Source organism: Pleuronectes platessa, chromosome 13 (assembly GCF_947347685.1).
Source record: "Pleuronectes platessa chromosome 13, fPlePla1.1, whole genome shotgun sequence".
In the NCBI taxonomy this organism is placed as follows: Eukaryota; Metazoa; Chordata; class Actinopteri; order Pleuronectiformes; family Pleuronectidae; genus Pleuronectes; species Pleuronectes platessa.
In genome coordinates this window covers 24968815-24991669 of record NC_070638.1, presented here as the reverse complement: position 1 = coordinate 24991669, position 22855 = coordinate 24968815, and the positions used below count along the sequence as shown (strand labels likewise).

At 41.7% G+C, this 22855-nt stretch overlaps 2 protein-coding genes across 2 annotated transcripts in view; one reads left to right on the top strand and one right to left on the bottom strand.

Moving 5' to 3' along the window:
* The window catches only part of tgs1 (trimethylguanosine synthase 1), a gene marked incomplete in the record, with an annotated part of 8421 nt that extends 4379 nt beyond the window's left edge, over positions 1–4042 (bottom strand). Inside the window, 7 exon segments of the mRNA XM_053437318.1 lie at positions 54–177; positions 1956–2492; positions 2733–2810; positions 3094–3178; positions 3308–3435; positions 3595–3662; positions 3795–4042. Coding sequence (XP_053293293.1) covers positions 54–177; positions 1956–2492; positions 2733–2810; positions 3094–3178; positions 3308–3435; positions 3595–3662; positions 3795–4027 — 1253 coding nt within the window.
* A 469-nt stretch (positions 4043–4511) lies between these two features.
* Positions 4512–22548, top strand: tmem68 (transmembrane protein 68). The gene is made up of 9 exons (XM_053437320.1): positions 4512–4780; positions 4865–4959; positions 6340–6513; positions 13370–13469; positions 17868–18035; positions 18196–18389; positions 18574–18634; positions 19009–19148; positions 20202–22548. The coding sequence occupies exons 2-9, from the start codon at positions 4900–4902 to the stop codon at positions 20304–20306; spliced, it is 1002 nt and encodes a 333-aa protein (XP_053293295.1). The 5' UTR covers positions 4512–4780; positions 4865–4899; the 3' UTR covers positions 20307–22548.
* Positions 22549–22855: the final 307 nt, after the last annotated feature.

Genomic DNA, 22855 nt, shown 5'->3' with positions numbered 1-22855 from the left:
CACAGAAAACTTCAAACTTAACTTCTGTGTTCAGAAAAGGTTTAAGCTAACACCTGCGTTTGACTTTGGCATGTCCTTCTTCAGGGGGTTTGTCGTCATCGTCGCCATCTTCTCTATTTGACATCTTATTCCTTGAGCCATGCTGTTGGTCAAGGCTGCTAACAACTTGCTTGGAATCTGAGCCAAAACATAAAATATATTTACCAGCAAACTCACAATGTATAACAATGTGCAAATGAAATAATACAACCAAAGTTTGCTATGTCAAATATATCAAATTTTAGTGGTTATATAATGATGTGGGAATCAAGGTTCAACAAAGATGCAATTTTACATATGAATTTGCTAAACTGGTGTTAATAAGCTGACAGGGATCCAGAGTGCAACCATTTTGGTCGCGTGTGCGAACTGGCAGTTAAGTCCTGGTCCTTCATCCTGAGGAAGGGAGGAACGGTCAGCCAGGACACAGCTCCTCATTGGAAGCTGTTCAGATTCTATACTTGGCGAAGAATACATATAAGAGCCTTCATAAAACCATTGATAAAACCCTGAAGTCTACTGCAGCAATCCAAGCAACATTTGAGCAGCTACAGACCCTGCTGACCAGGATAAATGTCAAGCTGAGGTCTACCTGCTGAGCGCTATATGCTTTTTGCGTGAACAGGTAGCCTGGATGCCAGGCGCAGTGACAAGCCTTAAATAACAGCTGGCTCCTATCCACTCCCATGTTAAACCTCTCTGCGGGTCACACCGGACGCTGAAGCGCAGCGCTGCGCCAAGGCTACCTAGCGCCGTGCAGCGATCGTTTCGGTGTTGAGTCTATTTTTGCGCTTGACATGAGCGTATCGCGCCAGGAAACACACTGAAAAATGATTTTAAACAACATATTTTATATGATATAAATGATCAAATATGCATCCTATTTTTTTAATTCCCTTCTGAGGTCCTGGAGTTTTAATTTTACCAATTTTACCAAAGACATTATTAAATGTCCCCCTCTGCCCATCCACTACAGCCACACAAGCAGTCATAAATATAAAGAGAGAGAGGGGGGCTACGTATTCTCCACATAGGCTTGAGTGGAGAATACGCAATTTACCCTTGTCACCCGACATTTAACGGAGCAAACAGCGGAGAAGTTCTTCAATATGGATGACATTAAATTAGTAATTGAAGTTGAGAAGTACAGTGAGTTGCATGATCCTCGGAACATGTTGTATAAAGACAACACCAAAAAAGGCAAATGTTGGGACGCTGCTGCTTAATGTTGGAGCAACAAGTAAGTATATGCTTTAATACTACTGGATCAACGGGTGATATTATTAGCGCTGCCCGGCGGTTCAGCGTCCGGTGTGAACAGCCAGGCGCCGGCGCGCTGGGGATTTGCGCGGCGCTTTGGTGTCGCTTCCGCGTCCGATGTGAACCCGGCATTACTGTTTCTCTCAAAAATGCTGATTGTGTTGGTAAGTTCTCCGTGTATCCTTAAATTATTTTTACAACACTGGCAAAAATCGTTTTTGCTGATCTTCCTCTTCTTCTTCCAGCGTGCGTGCAGTTGAGTTCTGTTGACAACAACTATGCGTCGCTTAACATACGTCACATACTTGTGCTCTGATTGGTTGTAGGTCTATCCATTTGAGCGAAGAGGCATTTTTTTTCACAGCCCAATGGAGCGGTATCAGACTCACATTCAGACTAGAATTATGAGTATGACAACGTCAGGCTAGTGAACAGGCACAATGAAAGCAATATCTACAGAGTTAACACTGAATCTGATGAGATGCCTCATCACCTGACTAAAGAGCGGACAAAGCCCTGCACACACCATCAGATTTTTCCTGAGTGTGGCTGAGGACTGGAACTAGCCATGATAAATAAACCCAACCCAAAGAGCAATTCAGATGGTGGATGTGATGTGCTATGAATTTTTAAGAGATACACACACGCATTATTACCTGTCTGTTTGGCTGTGTTCTGCTGAGAGGATGCAGCAGGTCTTTTACGTTGATTCCCACCATCAGAAGGATTGTCAGAGCCACAGAGCTGATCCTCTGACTGCTCTCTGGTATCAGCCACATTCATACAGTCTCTGTGTATCTCGGAGTCCCTCACTGAGCTCCCATTTGTCTCTAATGTGCACTTCTGGCCAAGCAGGTATTTCAAAACCTCAACATCATCATGAAGGGCTTTTACTTCTTCTCTACGTTGGCTCTCATCTCCAGTCTGTCTCTCCTTCCACTCTGCTGAGTGTATCTCTAAACCTGTGTTCCCATTACAGACGGATTGGTCAGTGGTCCAGCCCTGCCCCGCCCAGTAGGAATACTGCACCCAGTAGGAGGAGTAGGTGTCTGCAGCATGTTCGTCCCACACAGCTTTTGTTTCTGGGTTGTCCCAAGGAGCAGTTACTGTTCCTTGGTCTTCTGTAGAGAGCAGCTCACTCTCTGGATGTTTCTCTAGCCAGCTGCTCCACAGCAGCGCTTCACCCTGTTGAGCTTCAAGAGGTAAAGAGGAGGTGGAGAAAATGAAGAAGCAGTATTGAATATAGGCCACATTATGACAGAGGAAACTCTGTCTGCTGATTAAGACTGAGAGACGCTCTCCATGTGATATTTATTGAAGCATCACCACGTCTTCTTGTTTTACGTGCTCCGGTGAGGGACACATTTCATTAGGTTCAGTGAACAGCTACACAACATTTGACTTTGTAGTAATCTTCATGTTATCCTGCTTACCCCAGTAGGTTGCCCAGCCAGCATCTTGGATCCCTCCTGCTCCTTCCTCAAGTGAATCGCACACTTGCCTCTCATTAACTGGGCCATTAAAAGTAGCAAAGCACAACCTCTGAAGTCAGTTTTAAGATTGGATTTCAATGATGCTTCTATTTAGTCTCTGGCAGTAACTTTGTAAATCTGTGTGGTATCTTTGCACAGTTAACAGGTGCAAAAAAACCTGTGCAATGCTATCATTACACAATTTCATAACATACTTAGGAGGAATCAGATTAAGCCAATTGCTCCAACATTCTTTCACATTTGGATAATACTTCTGTCCTATACATGTATGTAAATAATAATAATAAATGAATTGGATTACCTTTGTTGTCAACCTGTAGCTCTACTTCCTCTTCCTCAGCTTGTTCTACCGTGTATGTGGCAGGCTTCCTGTCAGACCTCCTCACCTGTCACATGATCACAAACAGGCTCATTCAGCAGCAGCAACAGCCCAAAACATTTGTGTTCAATTCATTCTTTCATGAATTTCAGTGACACCGAGCTAACCGGAGTGTCAAGCAGTTAGTCTGACTTACTGCTCTCCTCTGGTCAGAGGAGCTGCTGAAGGCCAGAGGCAGACCCATGCTGGCCATTAGCTGCTCCTCTTCATTCAGAACCTCCTCCTCTTCCTGTACTTCTTCTTCCTGGTCATCATCATCTGCCTCTGTGAGGATTTCAGACACAATCATCTTTGTTACTTCATCTGATCTCACCCTCCTTGTTAGGATTCTTAATTTTCACCCTGAGTTTTCAACAACACCAACACTATGCAATGATTTTGAAGTCAAGCAAAAATTTGAGATGGCGAGATGCTGCCACACACCTTGCACTGCAGTCTCCGCTAGTTCAAAGCTCAGCAGTCTGTTATCAGAGCGGTAAAGGTCTCGGTCCCTGCACAGATGAAGACAAACAGACAGTAAGACAGAGCTGAAGACCAACAACAGTTCGTGTACCCACGCCACAGCCCTGCTCATTATCAAACGCTCATGTCAGTGAGTGACAGTGGACATAAGAGAGGCTCACTGTACGAAGGCTCTGGAACAGAGACAGTGGATCGTCTCCTCCTCAGGCCGATGTCTCCTGCGGAAGAAGAGATCTGCCACCACGGTCACCAGACTGCTCCTCTCCAGCATCATGACCAACAGTTCACTCACTCTACCCCCGCGTGAGCCGGAACTAGCATGGCGGAACTTCAACAACATCAACCGCAACTTCCGCCCACCTCCTTTCACAATAAGGTGTCTCTGTTGGTTCATTGAAACCCCTAAAACCCAATCATAGTTCTGTACTGTCTTAAAATAAGATGTGGTCAGTTTTGTGTGCAGCTATGCTGCATTGCATTTGCATTTAGCTTATCATATATATTATTAGCATATATTGCTGCTAGAGGGTGCTGTTCAAAAAGGAGATAAATAATGTTACGATGCGAGGTAGCGATGCACCAATACCACTCTTTTTCAAACCAAGTACAAATATGAATACTTAAATCTTGGTAGTTGAAGATAATGAGTACCGATACCGATCAGCTGCGAGCCTGTTTCTGTTAAATCATATTGTTCTGAGAACGATGTACCACACAATGTACAGTTCTTCGTAAATTGCTGCCACACAAATACTGAAAAAACAAGCAACGAACGAAAGAACATTTTCATGTTCTGTTGTGTTTTGTGGATATTTTATGAATGTCTCCGGTAAGTGGAACCTTTATCCACATAGAGTTGTCGCGGACACTAAAATACCCTAACACTTGAGTGTGTCACATTTATAGTGTTCCGGTGTTTCGTTGTTTTAGCTCGGTGATTGAATGATTCTGTGAGTGTTGACTTCCTGGTTCGTTCATTAGAACGCAGTTATCCCACTCTGTTTCCGCGGAGCCTCGCTCTCATTCTCGGTGTTAACGCCCTCGGTTTCCTCTTCAATCCAGACACTGAAGCTACGTTCTATGAAATCACAAGCGGCAGATCTGTCATTTGACTGAGCGGAACACACCGGGTTGGATGGCGTGACCCGTGAGTGCCACTGAAATTCAACGTTTGCATCACAATAACACCTATAAATACTGAGTGACGTTTTCCTGTCCCTGTCCACGGCAGCAGGTGCTCTCTCCTGAGGCTGACAACAGTGCAGGATGTCAGACAGTGGGAACCAGTCCTGTCTGATGGGAGCAGAGGACACTGTCTCCTTCCTGGTATGAACTCTGTTCCTGTACTACTGACAGTTACCGACTGACAGGAGGTGCTTGAAACTATAGTGTATTTGATCACATTCGAGTTTGTGGCTGCAGTCTTGTTATGAAGCTACTGGAGTGTGTATCTGTATCTAGTTATCCACACGATAAAGAGTTTGAGCAAGACACTGAACCCTGAACTGCTTTTGATGTGTCAAACTGGAAACAATCCTCTGTCAAATGAATATAATGTTTTTTCAGCTTTTGAAAAGGAGAAATACACCAAGCTTATTGATTAATACAAACAAAGAGTGGTTCTAACTGTTTACTTTACAGGAGATATCAGCTGGGAAGGAAAACAGAAAAGGGTTCAGTGTATCAGTTAAACTATAGTCAAGTCTCCAATATATCTTGTATTTATAATGGAGACAATCTGATTAATTAATTAGTAGATTCATTAGTTCACTTGATTTCATCACTGACTACCACTTTTTTATGCCCATATTAGGTTTGGTATGGTTCATGATTGGCAGTCTTTGCTTAGACGATAAAATAAATATTGTTTTTTCTGTACTTCCAGTCGGCTATGTGATTCCATGGATGAGTTATAAACGGTGAACTGCTCTGTATTTATAAAGCCCTTGATGACCCCTAATTTCCACTTTTGCCATTCAACAATTCACACATATTCATAGTGCAACACTTTCTTTATTGTATATCACTCACACACTGCCGGCACAGCCGTCAGGGCCAATTTGGGGTTCAGTGTCTTACCGTAGGACACTACAGAATTGAGAAGCCTCAAATCCAACTAAGAACCTTCTGATTAGTGGACAAACCACTCTACCTGAAGTGCCGCAGCTGCCCAGTGAGTCCTCTAGCACAGCTTCATATATTTACACTGGACCCTTGGATAGTCTACTATGAACTGCACCCCAAGCTTTTATGTGAACACTTGGTGTTCAGCACCTGGTAACAATTATCTGTAAACCGTTTCTCATGTCGTAATATCTGTTACGACAGCACCTCTGTTTTTGTCTTTATGACGGTGTGTTGGCTCAAACTACCACTACCCTCACCCTTTTTTCAATTGACCCTAGAAATAATGTTACATTTGGGCAATGCACCAATAACATAGTTTTTAGTTGTTGATTTTTTTTTTAGATATTCACCTGTTGTTCACTTTTTCTGTCAATCCACTATAAAAATCAGTTTGTACTGCTCAAGCCATATGTCAACAGGATTAACTGTTACAGCTGCATTTAAAGTTCAGAACGAAGCATGTCAAACAGCTGGCTGTCAGTTGTTCAGCAAAGTGGGGGCAAGCATGAATAGCTGTGCACAACTATCCAGCCAGTAGATGTGGAGATGTTTTTCATGTGGTGTTGTCTTGGTTCACAGGTGTGTGTGTTCCATGCTTTGGAGGAATGGGCTGGTCTTGGTCAGGTGGAGGACTACCTGAGTGTTTTGGAGTACCTGCTGTGGGTCTTCACCCCTCTGGCTATCGTCTTCATTCTGCCCTTCCTCATCGTCATATTCCTCTACCTGTCGATACTCTTCCTTCAAGTCTATAAGGTACGCAGACACTCATCTGGCACTGCACGAACAGTGAACCACACTTCATGTCATTTTGTGAAGTTTACAACCACTCAAAATGCCATCTAGTAATTTTAGGTACAAATAATATTTTTAAGTGAAAACCTGCCTGCTTGAGTTGACTGGCAGTTTCCCACGTCAATCTCTCTTCTGAAGGAGCTCCTGTGGTACTCTGATGAAGTCAGACCTATAACATTTCTGCAACATTGCACCAGATTGGAATAGAAAGCTGATAGAATGCAGCAGCTTGGTGTTTTTCACAGAGATTAAAACTGCTTCGGCTGATCGTGGATAGTTGTGGTTGATTGTGATCAAAGTCTAAGCTGATCTTGGAGAGTAATGGTGGATTGTTGATCGTGATGGTGGATGCTATCTTACTTTACTTCATGCCTATCAGACAGTTGGTGAATAGGTAGCAGAATTCTTTATTCTCTCTGACAGTTAAAATTGTTAAACATGTTTATGATGATCGGTCAAACTATGAGAATGAGGCTTCAGCATCAAGGGTAAAACCATGTCTATCTATCGATCACTTTATCTATAGACATAATATAATCCATAATCAGTCAAAATATAAAATGGGACAGTAACACATGATGCCATTAGCAGTCATCATCTGTGGTACCTTCAAGTTAAGATTAAAGAGTTCTCTTCTCTTAAAGGTTGGTAATTAATTCATCAATAGAAATAAAGGTCTAATGTTCATCTTTTTGGATAGGTATTTTCAAGAAATCTATCAGAAGGAAACTGAGGGCGATACAAGTGACTTAACTAGTTTCAGACCAAAACAGGTGTGGACTGCTTGCTGTGTATGAATGATGAGTAATATAAAAAGTGCTGCCCAATGAAGCACTGTATGTGTGTGAATGACCGAATGCATGAATTGCTTAAGTGGTCAAAAAGTCTGGAAAAGTGCTGTAAAGATACAGTCCACTTACATTTGTCCTTCTCCTGTCCAATGTCCACATTGATTGGAAAATTGTAACTGTTATGTTAAATATTGAGTCTACAAAACACTTCTGGAGTCTCAGGGGTTAACTTTGTTGCAGCCGAAACCAATTCATCTGCAGTGACAGGTGACCTATATTTCAGACGTACTAAAACAACAGAAACAAATTTCTGATATATAATGTCCTCCATGTTTTTAGGATCAAATTTAAGTGGAAACAGGCCACGGACACAAAATCTTAAAGGGGACATATTATGAAAATTCCACTTTTGTAGTGCTTCTTCACATTAGTTTGGGTATCTGGCATGTCTACCGTCCCAAAAACTCTGGAAAAAAATCACTCCCGCGATTTGTTGTGGTTCCTATATTTCAGAAACTATGTGCTAAAGTGCGTCCAATGGAATTTCCCCCGAAATAGACGTCATAGTCGAAAAATGCCCATTTAGTACATTCCCCCATAGCTCTATGCACTCCCCCACTACCACTCGACCCACCCCTAGATGGACCCTCCCACTTTATAGAAGCTCGGTCCACCGGTGTCCGCCATTTCATTCTTGCAAGCCTTGGAAACACTTGGATTAGCTAACTAGCAGCATGAATCGGTGGTCGGCTGCAAACATGTCTTCATGTGACTCCAGCTTCAGAAGACACAAGATTGAGATGGATTGAGTTCATATATGATGGCAACGTTCCTGCCACCACTTTGAATCGGACTTTTTTATCAACCTGGGCCAATATAACGCTGGATTCTCTAAAAGGTTGTTATTGAAAGAGAGGTCCGTGCCATCTTTCCATGGCAATACTGAAGACGAGGGAAATGTAAGTATTTTTTTTTTATAATTCTGGTATTTGCTTCTTTTAGACATTTTGTGTGGAGGCTAGTGCCGTTAGCATGTTGTGCCGTGTGTGTGAGGGGGGTGGGGGGCTAGTATGTAGTGGTGGGGGATAGGTAGAGACTTTACAGGAGTTTTCATTAATCGAGGACGGCTGGCTAGTCCACGGTGAACGGTGATCGGTGATCACATGGCAGGTTCGTGAGTGTTGTGCTCTCCACGCCCCCCCCCCCCCCCCCCGCTCGAGGGGCCGTAGCACCTACTACGAGCCCCTTAGCAGCAACTACGAACCCCGGTAGTAGCTGCTACGAGCTCTGGTTGTAGCTGCTGGAGCTTGAAGTTAGCTACGGATGTTTGTAGTAGCTGCTATGAGCTCCGGTTGTAGCTGCTGGAGCTTGAAGTTAGCTACGGATGTTTGTAGTAGCTGCTACGAGCTCCGGTTGTAGCTGCTGTAGTTTGAAGTTAGCTACGGATGTTTGTAGTAGCTGCTACGAGCTCCGGTTGTAGCTGCTGGAGCTTGAAGTTAGCTACGGATGTTTGTAGTAGCTGCTACGAGCTCCGGTTGTAGCTGCTGGAGCTTGAAGTTAGCTACGGATGCTTGTAGCAGCTGCTAAGAGCTCCGGTTGTAGCTGCTGGAGCTTGAAGTTAGCTACGGATGCTTGTAGCAACTGCTAAGAGCTCCGGTTGTAGCTGCTGGAGCTTGAAGTTAGCTACGGAAGTTTGTAGTAGCTGCTACGAGTGTCGGCCGTAGCGAACTTCCAGCCCAGTGCTGCCTTGGGGAAAAAATCAGCGGCACAGTACTAACGGGAGGACACGAGGGCGGGGGGCGGGGGAGAGCACAACACTCACGAACCTAACTTCCAGCTGTAGCTGCTGCTATGGCCGCTCGTTCAAGATACCGGAGTATGTTGTTGTCATAATGTGCGGGAATAGAACGATTATTCATTACCAGCCCTAGTTTGGGGAAATGTGCCCTTGTATCCTTGTATGCATGACAGTAGTACAAGCATGAATAACATTGCTGCTTTTGGTGTTCAGGCAAGCACATCTGTTCACGGTGCTAGGCTACATCACGTAGCATGCCAGACGGACCCACCAAAGATGCGCACACATGGAACGCAGCTTTCTATGAAAACACTGCGACCTCACTACAAAAGTACAGGTTGGTTTACCCTCAGTTACTTCGTCATGTCATTGATTGTGTCTCCGTGTTAAAGTTGTAACAGCATCTCATTTGTTGTGACTCCATGGATATTGTGTCTGTTTTATCATAGGCACACAGAAAACTGTGCTGCACTGATGGCGGTATTGGGACCTCAGCTGCAAGAGACCTTGCTTGGAGGAGGGAGAGGACAAGATGTGACGTGAGTGACTCAATATTTAATCTAAACATTTCAATAATCACATAGATTACCATCCTACACTTTTTTAGCTGTTGCAGCCTTTTGGTGAAATCTTTGTCGTTCTAATAGAATGGAATCTTCCAACCCTGTTCATAAGACACCCACATATATTGTCTATGAAAACTGCCTCCTGGAGCTGTTTGAGGTTTGTCCTGTGTGTCGGCGGGGGACAGATGTAATATATAAGAAGGGCGAGTGCACAGAAAAGCCGGTGAAAGCAGATGCAATCTTCCGTGATTCTCACAGGCTCTATTTAAAAGCCAAACAATGTGAAAACAGTATGTGAAACATAAATAACATATCAATTAACTGCTATCTTTAAATGGTCTTCACCATTTAAAGACCATTTATTTATCGTCTTCACGATAAATAGAATAATATAATTATAAAAAGAAAATAATAAATACAAAAAAGTGCAAAATGTCCAACTTTTTCCCCAATTTGTATTACAGATTACGTGGATAACCTGTTGGACCTCATCCTTCACGAGGTTTTTCAGGACCCGGCCCCATATGTGAATGAGGTGCTGAAGATCTCAAAACCTGAGGATCTCTCTGCCTAGTATGAGAAACCTGACAAGCAGGAAGTTATAGCCAGCTATGTGTCGAGTTTCAATCAAGGGCAGGTCTGAACCCTGTATAACTTCCCTGAGCATCAGGGAACATTCTGCGTATCTGGAGCACCGAGCAGGAGGGCAGGACCACCCTGATTCTCCGGCCCAGAGGGCCTCAACACCAGCTCACAAAGCTTCTGTACGCCAAATACCTGTAACGGCTGAGCAAAGTTCACATTGTATTTAGAGAATAAAAGGTGACACACAAATATAAAGTGTTCCTTTGTTTACAGTATAGCTACTGATGGCACAAATTGTATTTTTGTAATGAATGTATTTATTATACTTGGTATTTTTTGTATTTATTACCTCTGTCCCAGCCAGTACATTTAATAACTATGATTAAAAAGCTCTGTGGCAATCTTTCTGACAATAAAAGTTTATAGAAACAGTTGTGTGCTTTTAATGTTTGATATGTAACATGTCAACAATTGACACGTGCAAAAAAGGGGCAGTTAGCAAAGTAATACAGAGGGAAGAGTAATTTATGTATTTTATTCCTCAGTCATAATTTTATTGCAGAAATGACTGATATCTCATGCATAAAAAAAAAAAAAATTACTGCTCTATTCCTTTTAGACATAAAGGCCCATAATCTGCCCTATAGATGTTGAAGAACACATTCAAACAGGCTAATTAATGGAGGTAAAAACGTTATGTCCTACACCTCCATGAGAGGGGGGAGGGATGAGAGGGGTGAAAGGGGGTGGGGTAAGATGGGGGCGGACTGAGAGGGGGGCGGGGCCCTCAAAACAGGTCGATCTGAGGAGGGCTGTTTTAGACAGAGTAAAAAGGTGCTGTTTTAAATTATCCTTGTGGTATTTTTACCAAAAAATGTTACAGACATTTAATTAAGACCCCAAGGAACCATATCAACTGTGGTGAAATGGGCATAATATGTCCCCTTTAAAGGAATCATGATGTTCATGTGTTTCTTTTAATGACTGAGAGTTGCCATCTTCACCAACCTGGGAGCGGATATTTTTATCTGCTTTTCAGGTGGTTGATGTGACATATTTTCCGATGGATGCTCTCTGTCCGCTGGTGGGATTGTGCTCACCTGTGTGTGCGCGCACGTGTCAGTGTGTGTGTGCGTGCACTCGTCTGTGAGTGTGTGTGTGCGCATCAGGATGGAACTCAGCCGTGCGCGATACAGAGAGCAGAGGAGAAATCTACACGCACGACCATGTAGAGACTGAAATGACATGCCGTCGTGTAAATAAGATAAATAACATAAGGCTATTTAGTTTGTTTAATAAAAGAGCAAGCTATAGACCTGTTTTATAGGAAAGATAACCTTAAATTGCTTATGTTGAGATCCGGCGCTATATTAAAAAATTAAAGAAATAAAATTAACTTGACCTTCCAGGGGGGGCAGGGGTGTCGTTGGGGGGAAAGGAGGCGCCCACATTATATAATGGTAGGGGAAACACTGCACACCCTAGTGGTTCGAAGTTAAGATGCAACTGAGACAGGAGGGTTAGTTAGCCTGTCAACGGTAGCAAACAAGGGACATGCACTATTGTTATTGGTGATGTTGCTAGAGAAGAAAGCCTACCTTACATTTTTAAGTTCCATATTATAAATGTGAAGTCTCTCTTTATAGATGTCATAATGTTCCTGGATTTGTTTTTTGAGCTCTAACTTCAGCTTTTCCCGCAATCTCTTTTTTTCTATTCTGACTAGCGAGGCATTTCTCCACGGAGATCTTTTCTCACCAGAGAGCGCTTTCTATAGTGTATCCTTTTCTTATGACCTATTTTTGAATATTTATATATATATATATATATATATATATATATATATAATTAGAGAGGAAATGGAAGTAGGGCAGGAGGTAAGGTGCCTACATTCTCCTGAATCTCTCAGCTCCTCTTCTCACTAGTGGTAGAGGGCCACTGACAAATACCTCAGTATTCAGACAGCTCACTGTGTTCAACAGATAAATAAAATATTGCTTATTTACTCTAGGATGTGCAGCAACAATATGCCTGATTTGTTCTGTCATGTCAAAATCTTTGGGAAAACATAGTATTTTGGTATTATTAGTGCATATGTTTCTCATATTTTCACAGCAAATCGCCCACCATCAGCCCGTCTTGTCACAAATCTCAGGCTGTGTCTCTTCCCCCCATCTTCCAGGGATACATAATGTACTCTTAGGCTTTGCACCCAGTTCCAGGGGGTCTGCCAATTTTAGATTTCTTGTCTGGTACATAGCCCTCCTGATTTTTTGGCACAGTTGTTGGTGCTAGTGAGCTGTGTGTTAACATGCCCCTGCCCACTGGTTAAGTAGAGGCAATTCCACACAATCCATTTACTTTCACATTCAATTCTAACTGGTGAATTTTGGTTTCCTGCACTGGCATTTTCTGTAGAAGTTTGAGGTAGTCGCCTGAAGAGAAAGATGTGTCTTGCTGCTAATAAGCTTTGGCTAAGTACAACATATCCAGTCACTTCAGTGCGAGCTTGTTCTTGTGCCAGACTCGCACAATACGGAACTACAAGTGTGTAATGGGAAAGAGAAGAATAATGATAGAGGTCCCCTATTACAACGTATTCATGTTGGTGGTCATTACGAAGCACTAACATAGCAGTCAGGTGCATTGTTTCTATTTTGAGGCAGTGGAGAGTGGTTGTGCAGTACAGTATATATTTTGTATCTTAAGGTCACATTATAAATATAGTAAAATGTGCATAAATAGGAAGGTGTCCACCACAAACTCCGCTTGTTACATACACAGATGATGTGTTTGTTCATGAAGTGAAGCCATTTTCTCTTAATGTTCTCTCATACCACCTGATAAATTCACAATTTTTAATATAATTTCATCTGACTATCAAAGGGAATGGGACGTGACACTCTGGTTTGTTTATTGCATGTCACTTACCATTATTAATCAAGAAACTAAGTACAACTCCTATGAACCTTGTTTCCAGATGCAGCTATCTATTTTTCAGAATTGAAACCAGGGTCCTGGAAATCTGTTGCTGATTCAACCAGAACCTAACCTGTCCTGATGTTTTCTTCTTACAGAGGAAAAATCAACTGAGGGAAGCTTACTCCAACAACCTGTGGGATGGGGCCAGGAAGACTCTGGCTACTCTGTGGGACGGACATGGAGCCATATGGCATGGTAATACACCAATCATCACATCCTCCTTTTAAAATGCTGCCCATACAAACAGCAAGAACAAAAGAAAAAGGAAAAAGATAGATTATGTTCTCTCTGCCAGTGCTGATAGTGGACATGGAGTACATATGCATTTGAAGTATGCCATGCGTCTTGTTGAATTAATGTGTTGATCAGTGTGGTCTTATATGGTAAATGGTTTTGTATTTATATAGCGCTTTTCTAGTCTTGATGACCACCTTACTTACGACCTCCCAGTTCATATCATGAGCCGTTTTCAGACATGAACCCCAGAAAATGTCTGGAAAATTGGTTGTGGACAGTTTCTGAAGATTGTCTTTTATATGTGTTAAACAAAGTAGGAGATTGTCTGTGTCAGCAGCATTTACAACAAGGAAAATGTCCAGTTAGATCAGGCAAGTGTCGTCACCTGAGAAGAGAATGCAGGAGGAAGGATATGCCATCTAAATTTCAGCACAGTACTTAGACTTTATAAGATTACATATATATCAACTAGGGATGGGCATAATTAATCGACGATCGATTAATTGATCATTAAGAATTTCGTCGATGAAATAATTTTTTCATGGATAAATTCGCTAATTACACATTTGAACACGGGGGGCAGTGTTTGAAAAAAAAACGCCACAGTCCTACTCAGTTACCTGCGACTGGCTGCGAGTTACCGTGTAGTTACATTTCCAAAGTAAACATGAAGAGGTCATGGCGAAGGGTTGCATGGGACCATTTTGAGTTAAAAAAAACGACTTGGTTCACTGCCAATACTGCGAAGCTATCCCAGAGCCTGGGGGAGACGAGGAGCCTGCGTTGTCTGACACGGACGAGGGGAGCGCAAAGACCGGAGCCGCGGCCAGGCTAGCCAAGTTAGCACGGAGCTACCTGTGTATCAGGGCGACGTCAGTCCCCTCAGAGCGGGTTTTTTCGGCGGCTGGACTGACGGTCGCGTCTGACCCCAGAGCATGTTAACATGCTCATTTTTCTCAACACAAATCCGTAGGCTGGTGCTGAAGTTGTATGTGAGTTACTGGTTATTTTTATGAAGCTTTCTCGACTCGGTACCTTGTTTGATAGTTTTGAGTTACATTTGGCAAAACCTGTCAGACCTAAGTATTATATATTTGTAGTTGTTGTTTAACATTACGTTTTTTTATATTATTATTATTTTATTTTGGAGGGGGAAAAAACGAGGGTCAGTTGTGTTTAGTAGCACCGGCTTCTAGCTGTCGGCTCCGCTGCTTAAGATTACAGCAGCGCATATTTTGTTCATCTTGTAATAAAGATCTCAATGAGGAAACACGCTTTTTTTTCACTGCATTTTAATATAGCGTATAAATAGTGAATTTTTTAACTTGAAAATATTAATGATTAATCGAAAATTCGTCATTAACTCTCCCGACGATCAACGAAGACAATTTACTCGAACACCCATCCCTAATATCAACAGAAAGATATGTACGTGTGTGTATATAGATAAGAAATAACTCTTGTTTATTTTTCAAAGATGCTTAGTATACACCACACTATGAAAGTTAACTGTTAATGTTGTGGCTGTTGTATCCAACTGAGCAACGAGAAACATACACGGCGGCCTGAAAGTAAAGGCTACAAGGAAGTCTGTATTTCTTTAACCACTGCAGCTCTCAAAGGATATGTGGTATAGGTAATGGATGGAACATGTTCACGCTTTGTTTTTTATTCTGTGACACTTGTGGTTGACCATGTGACATCAATAATTACATTATCATCAATAGACTTACACGTTGCCCTTAGATGGATCAAGTCTTATCACTTAGACAGATTATTTTTTGTTTCCATTGGAAACCATGTCTCATCCTTGGCTCCACTGATGGGCGATGAGCCACAAGGTTCTATTCTTGGTCCCATCTTATTTTCACTGATAATGCTAACCCTAACGTCCGCGGCCATTTTAATGGAATATCCTATAATTTCTATGCCGAAGTTACCCAAATCTACCAAACCAGAGAATGTCAGCCGCTTGATTGTCATAACAGAGTGCCTAACTGACATTAAAGATTGCATGTCATTTCACTTCCTTCAGCTAAATTCAAACAAAACAGAAATAATAGTCTTCGGTCTTGATCAGCTAGCAGGCAAACTCCTACCATTTATTGGTCCCCTGGCAACTAATATTAAAACAACAGCTAAAAATGTAGGTGTGACATTGATCCCAACTGAATTTCAAACACACAATAATGAGATCACTAAAACCTGCTATTTCCACCTATGAAATATATACACAATTAAATCAGTTTTATCTCTCACTGACCTAGAAAGGCTTACACTTGCATTCGTCTTTTCCTGTCTGGACTATTGCAATGCACTTTATACATGCCTTAGTCATACCTCTGTAACTCGTTTGTGGCTTGTTCAAAATGCTGCTGCTCAAAATTTAACTAAAACAAACTGTAGGTCTCATATCACGCCAATACTTGCATCTCTTCACTGGTTGCAAGTTACTGTGGTTAAATAGTGTCTAGAACACTCTGTAAATTAAGACTTGATGCACCAAGGAGAACAGAAGGTGGAACAATATACAAAGGCGAACAGAGTTACATGAGCAATTGTCAACCCTAGTCTGAAAATGTCTCCCAGAGCATCCCCATATACAGTGCCTTGCATAAGTATTCACCCCCTTTGGACTTTTCTACATTTTGTCATGGTATAACCACAGATTAAAATTTATTTCATCGTGAGTTTATGTAATGGACCAACACAAAATAGTGCATCATTTGGAAGTGGGGGGAAATATTACATGGATTTCACAATTATTTACAAATAAAAATCTGAAAAGTGTTGAGTGCATATGTATTCACCCCCTTTACTGTGAAACCCCTAACAAAGATCTGGTGCGACCAATTGCATTCACAAGTCACAGTCACAAGTCACATAATTAGTAAATAGGGTCCACCTGTCTGCAATTTAATCTCAGTATAAATACACCTGTTCTGTGACGGACTCAGAGTTTGTTGGAGATCATTACTGAACAAACAGCATCATGAAGACCAAGGAGCTCACCAAACAGGTCAGGGATAAAGTTGTGGAGAAATATGAAGCAGGGTTAGGTTAGAAAAAAAGATCCAGAGCTTTGAACATCTCTCTGAGCACCATAAAATCCATCATAAGAAAATGGAAAGAATAGGGCACAACCGCAAACCTACCAAGAGGAGGCCGTCCACCCAAACTGAAGAGTCGGACAAGGAGAAAATTAATCAGAGAAGCAACCAGGAGGCCCATGGTTACTCTGGAGGAGTTGCAGAGATCCACAGCTGAGGTGGGAGAATCTGTCCACAGGACAACTATTAGTCGTCTACTCCACAAATCTGGCCTTTATGGAAGAGTGGCAAGAAGAAAGCCATTGTTGAAAGGGATCCATAAAAAATCCTGTTTGGAGTTTGCCAGAAGCCATGTGGGAGACACAGCAAACATGTGGAAGAAGGTGCTCTGGTCAGATGAGACCAAAATTGAACTTTTTGGCCTCAATGCAAAACGCTATGTGTGGCGAAAACCCAACACTGCCCATCACCCTGAGCACACCATCCCAACAGTGAAACATGGTGGTGGTAGCATCATGCTGTGGGGATGCTTCTCTTCAGCAGGTACAGGGAAACTGGTCAGAATAGAGGGAAAGATGGATGGAGCCAAATACAGGGAAATCCTTGAAGAACATCTGATGCAGTCTGCAAAAGACTTGAGACTGGGGCGGAGGTTCATCTTCCAGCAGGACAATGACCCTAAACATACAGCCAGAGCTACAAAGGAATGGTTTGGATTAAAGAATGTTAATGTCTTAAAATGGCCCAGTCAAAGCCCAGACCTCAATCCAATAGAGAATCTATGGCAAGACTTGAAGATTGCGGTTCACAGACGGTCTCCATCCAATCTGACTGAGCTTCATCTTTTTTGCCAAGAAGAATGGACAAACCTTTCCATCTCTAGATGTGCAAAGCTGGTAGAGACATACCCCAAAAGACTTGCAGCTGTAATTGCAGCGAAAGGGGGTTCTACCAAGTATTGACACAGGGGGGTGAATACTTATGCACCCAACAGATGTCAACGTTTTTGTTCTCATTATTGTTTGTGTCACAATAACATTTATTTTGCACCTCCAAAGTACTATGCATGTTTTGTTGATCAAACGGGAAAAAGTTTATTTAAGTCTATTTGAATTCCAGTTAGTAACAGTACATAATGGGAAAAAGTCCAAGGGGGGTGAATACTTATGCAAGGCACTGTATATACTTGGAGGTCTGTAATCAGCCTTATTGAACGAGTGGGATTAAACATTGGAGCATGCATCAAACTCAGCATTTTCTAACTGTAAATACTGCCCATCCCTGCATACTGTGAACTGTATACCAGGCTATGAGATCCATGGGCTGGAGAAAATCCCTGATAAAGGACCAGCACTGATCGTGTACTATCATGGAGCGATTCCTATCGACTACTACTACTTCCTGGCCAGTGTTATCCTCCAGAAAGGACGGACCTGTCACTCTGTGGCTGACCACTTACTCTTCAAAATTCCAGGTACTCACACTGTTTCTCCCACAAACGCATATGGATACACTCTGCTCACTTCACAATGTCACAAATCTTGATGTAAGTAGTATTTTCTAATATCTTTTTTATACCTGCTTAATCTTATTTTTCATTCTTGTCTTATCCCGTCCCCATCCCGTTCCTCCAGGTTTCAAATTACTATTGGAAGTGTTCAGTGTGATCCATGGCCCTCAGGAAGAGTGTGTGCGAGCTCTGAAGAATGGTCACCTGTTGGGTATTTCCCCTGGAGGAGTGCGGGAAGCTCTGCTCAGTGATGAGACTTACCCTCTTCTATGGGGCAAACGTAAAGGCTTTGCTCAAGTCGCCATTGACTCTCAAGTGGTGCGTTGTTGTCCCTGAAAATGACCGACCTCTGATTGTTCTTCCTTTTAATCCTATAGTAAACACCACAGGTGTCATAATGCACTGTCCCTTTGCAGCATCTTTCTCACCTAGTATTCTCCATTCTAAGGAGTAGAACATCTTCCTCTCTAATCTTCTATTTCTTCTGCTTTTTGTTTTTCAGCCAGTAATTCCAATGTTTACTCAGAATCTGCGAGAGGGCTTCAGGTCTTTGGGAACTCTCAGTAAGTGTAGAGGGGGGGTGCATCACAATAATTAGATCACCAAGATAATGAACTACATGCTGATCTCTCTCTCTCTTTCTCTCTCTCTCTCTCTCTCTCTCTCTCTCTTTTTTCTCTCTCTCTCTCTCTCTCACACAAACACACAGAGAGAGAGCAAAAAATAGCATAGGTCATACCTGTTGTGACTGAGTCAAATAAAAGTGTGTTTAGCTCTGTGGCACAGAGGGATAAGATCTATCAGGCCTTGATACAATAGCAAACATTCACTGTTGGTTTGAATATGCGTACATGAATCAGATTTATGGACTTCTGAAGTCTTATTCCCTCTCTTTATGGGATGCCAATTATGACCCCCTGTCTCTGTCTCTGTCCAGGATTATTCCGCTGGATGTATGAGAGGTTCCGTCTACCTGTAGCACCTGTTTATGGTGGATTTCCTGTGAAATTCCGGACCTTCCTTGGGGATCCCATCCAATATGATCCAAACATGAATGCTGCAGAGCTTGCGGAGAAAGTAAGAGTTGAGAACTACATTTCTCTTTATCTCCTCTCTTGTGTTTGTTATTCCTCCAGATGGTGACAGCCAGTGGACGGATTCAAAGATCAAGGTCACTGTGACCTTACAAAGCAAATATTTTTCTTTGTAAACGCAACACCTTGAGTAAATCCATTCACATTTAGCGTAAACATTAGCTTCCTATGTGAATTAATCAGTTTTTCTTGAACGTGAAATCTTATATCCCAGATGAGACCACAATTGTTATGCCCTGGGATTGAGTCCCCAGTCCTGCGACTGATTGTGTAATTAATCCATGTCACTCCCCTCAAACCTATTACAGGCTTCACTCCAGTGGCGTCAAACAAGAGCAGGGCTGTCTAATAGACATCAACTGTGTAACCAAGTCAGATGGGCCTATTACAAGGGGGATAACAGTAAGAAAGGTCAAGAACCCTGTGACCTTGCAAAAAACATTTTGGCCTAGTGAACAGAATATCCCATGAACACCTTGAGGAAACCTTCAAATTTGGAAGGAACATTCACATCAACTCTAGGACGACCATAGCATCTGGCAGTGCCAACCCTACAAACCCACAAAGCAATCGCAGACTAGACTTTCTCTCATTTGAGGTTCTGCGATGGTGGTATGAGCTGCAAAATGTTATCAGAGCACGATACCTTTCTTCCTTAAAAAACCTCATAAAGATTCAGCTTTCCTGAAAACACCATGACATGTCTAGCTAGCACTCACTGTGTAATTCAATATTTCATCTCCTACACTTTGTCTTTTGAAAACATTTTGTATACTCCCATTAATATTGAAGCTTTAGCGCGGTCCACAAGTTGTAAGTCGCTTTGGATAAAAGCAACTGACAAAATTGGTAAATGTAAATGCCAATTGTTGCTGCATTCATGCTGTTATAAAGAGCTGCTGTCAGAATAAACGGGTATAAACAGTTGCAGGCACAAACTGAACATATCAAGCTGGATGAATGCAGAATTATTATTTTTTCACAAAACATTGCATGCTCATATCTAATGTTGCTAACCAGTTGTTTTGCTCTGCAGGTTCAGCAGGCTGTCCAGTCTCTGATAGACCAGCACCAGCAGATCCCAGGGAATATCCTGAGAGCCTTGATAGAGAGATTCTACACCAAACACAAAGATCATTAACATCAGTAGCAAAACAGAGACAAACTGTTACGTCTCTGATTTCTTCAGTGTGCACATTTTTGGAGTATTTTCACGACTTCCTTCTCTTCCCTTAAACATGTTTAATTAGACATTGGTTGGTATGTCTGTTTCGAACTTGGTTAGGGACTATCAGAATCAGTAGTTTTCCGGCAATTTATTTTTGGGACTTTTTCAGGAGCTTCTCCCAAAATATTAAAGTTTTATTTCTAATTGAGCAGAGCTTTAGTTCAGGCAAGTCATGAAGTTAAGTTCAGACAGAATCCAGTATGTCAGCCCACATCAGCTTATGGCTCAGCTGATCCCCTCCAGACATTTAAATGGTCAAGCTTATATTGCATACTCTATTAAAAGTCCAGTGTGTCAGATTTAGGTGAAAGGGATCAATTGGTAGAATATTAAATATAAAATAATCCTACTCATGTTTTTACTTGTGTAAATTGTACGAATTGTTTTCTTTATCCCTAAATGGGTTCTTTATATTTACTTCAGGAGCAGGTCCTCTCTACGGAGGCTGCCATGATTTTGAAAGTAGCCAAGACTTGACAAACTAAACCTTTTGAGTTTTTATGACAACTGAAGGCTACCACAAGTTCTCTTCCATGTTTTGAAGGGGAGGGTGAGGTGATGGGGTATTCAGCTGCAACATGCAACTTCACCACTAGATTTCACTACACACTGAACCTTTAAAGCTACTTTACTCTGCCCACTCTTTCTGCTTCCACTACAAACCACTTTGCCAACCATGTCTCAATTATGCTTTTTCTGTATTGTCCAGGTAAAGCTTAAATCCTGAAGTAAAATACCTTTGTCCAATAAGGGCCATTTAAATGTTTATAACAGCCTTCATCAGTAAACTAGCAAAGTGTTTGATGTCAGATGGTAGTGATGATGATGAAGATGATGCTACTTAGATCTGCTTTTTAGCTAGGTTAAGCTAGTCTGTTGTTTGATCGCAGACTAGCGAAAAACACTGGAACTTTCTTTCAGTATCCTTCAGTGTTTTACAACTATCTTGTGCCATATCAGTTATCGGCAATCCAACCGTTCTTTGAGAAAATCTGACCCGTTGGAAAAAAATACTTTGTCTAGTTAATGCAGCACTGCTAACAAGGCTTCTTCATAAATTCTCCCTCTGATTGACATTTTAGCTTTTCAGTTGTCACTTGGCCACCACATGTCACTTTTCTTGACAGCCTCCATTGTTATCGATGAAACGTAACAGCTATGTGTTTCTTTCACCCTGATGATGACCTGCCAGATGGCACTTTCCTAAAGGACACATTAGTACATTTAAAGTTACTTTCTTTTATTGCAAAAAAAAAGCAATGGGTCTCAAGAGATTTGTTTTCAATGGGGTGTATAGGGTCTGGAGCAACAAGGTTCTCCAACCCTGGTCTACGGTCTATAAGGACTCTTGAGTTCCTTTGTTGTCGGTTTTGGAAAATCCCATGATGCTTACTTCTATATATATTTACCAATAATATTTAGAGTTTGTATTGTCCCTGTTGCCAGTTGTGTGAAACAAGAGCAACCCGCTTGTTCTGAGAAAATTAGTTCATCAGCTAAAAAAATTATCAAGTGCAGTAACTGTGGCTTTGCTATATCATCGTACAAAAACTGCAGATGAAGTTTAGACATGTTGTCTTCAGATATTCATGTCTCTTAAGGTAGGGCCAATACACTTAACAATGTGTGAAGGAGGCTCGAGATGAAGGTCGTACAAAAGTATTGTCTGTGTGTGGACTTGCGGGCATCTGCTATACTGCGAGATTACCCCTCATAAAACCATAAGTGTCCCTTCACAAAATTGAAATATCTTCTGTCTATAATATTTATCATATCAGTACAGATATGGAAGTGTTTGTTTAATTCCCAGACCCTCGGAGCTTCGTAAGAAATGCTGCAAACGAAACATTTGACATTTTGCATAGTCATATTGTTGAAATATATTTGCATGCCTGAGCACATATTAAGTTTCAGTGATGTTGCACATATTGTCTTCAGAGTGTTGCTGCCAACTGACATTTGCGAAAGAAGCCTTTTGTCTCTTTGTGAGAGATGATTAACTAGATGCTTTACTTCTGTCAACTTGTCCTTTTCCATATTTATGTTGTTCATCTAATTTGTGTTTTTAAATTATGTCAATAGAATATTTAAATGTTGCACTTTTAAATATTGAGATTCAGATGAACCTGTTAATAAATCTATTTTATTAGTTTTAGTTTTATGTGAAGTCCTTTCTGCTGGTAATTCTATTGCTATATTCTTTTATCTCGGTTTCTGTTTTTGTTGATTGTGTATCAGATCAAGCTGTTTGATGGCTTAAAACTGAAAATAGTTGGGAATGACACAAAGGTGGGTACTGTATGTGCTTCTCCCACCCAATTTGCGAGTTGTGAAATTTCCATCACATCCCATTCATGTGTCCAGGGACACTTGATGTCACATTTTCATACAGTTTGATTTAATTTCTTCTTTCACGTCAGTCCTGTCTGCCCCTGCCGACGGAGATCTGATCTGATTATTCT

Bases quoted from the DNA above. Each gene is read 5' to 3' on its own strand.
- tmem68 (XM_053437320.1), top strand. From the start codon at position 4,900: ATGTCAGACAGTGGGAACCAGTCCTGTCTGATGGGAGCAGAGGACACT. The intron at 13,470-17,867 runs GTAATACACCAA...ACTGTATACCAG, and splicing joins ACATGGAGCCATATGGCATG to GCTATGAGATCCATGGGCTG. The intron at 19,149-20,201 runs GTAAGAGTTGAG...TTTGCTCTGCAG, and splicing joins CTGCAGAGCTTGCGGAGAAA to GTTCAGCAGGCTGTCCAGTC.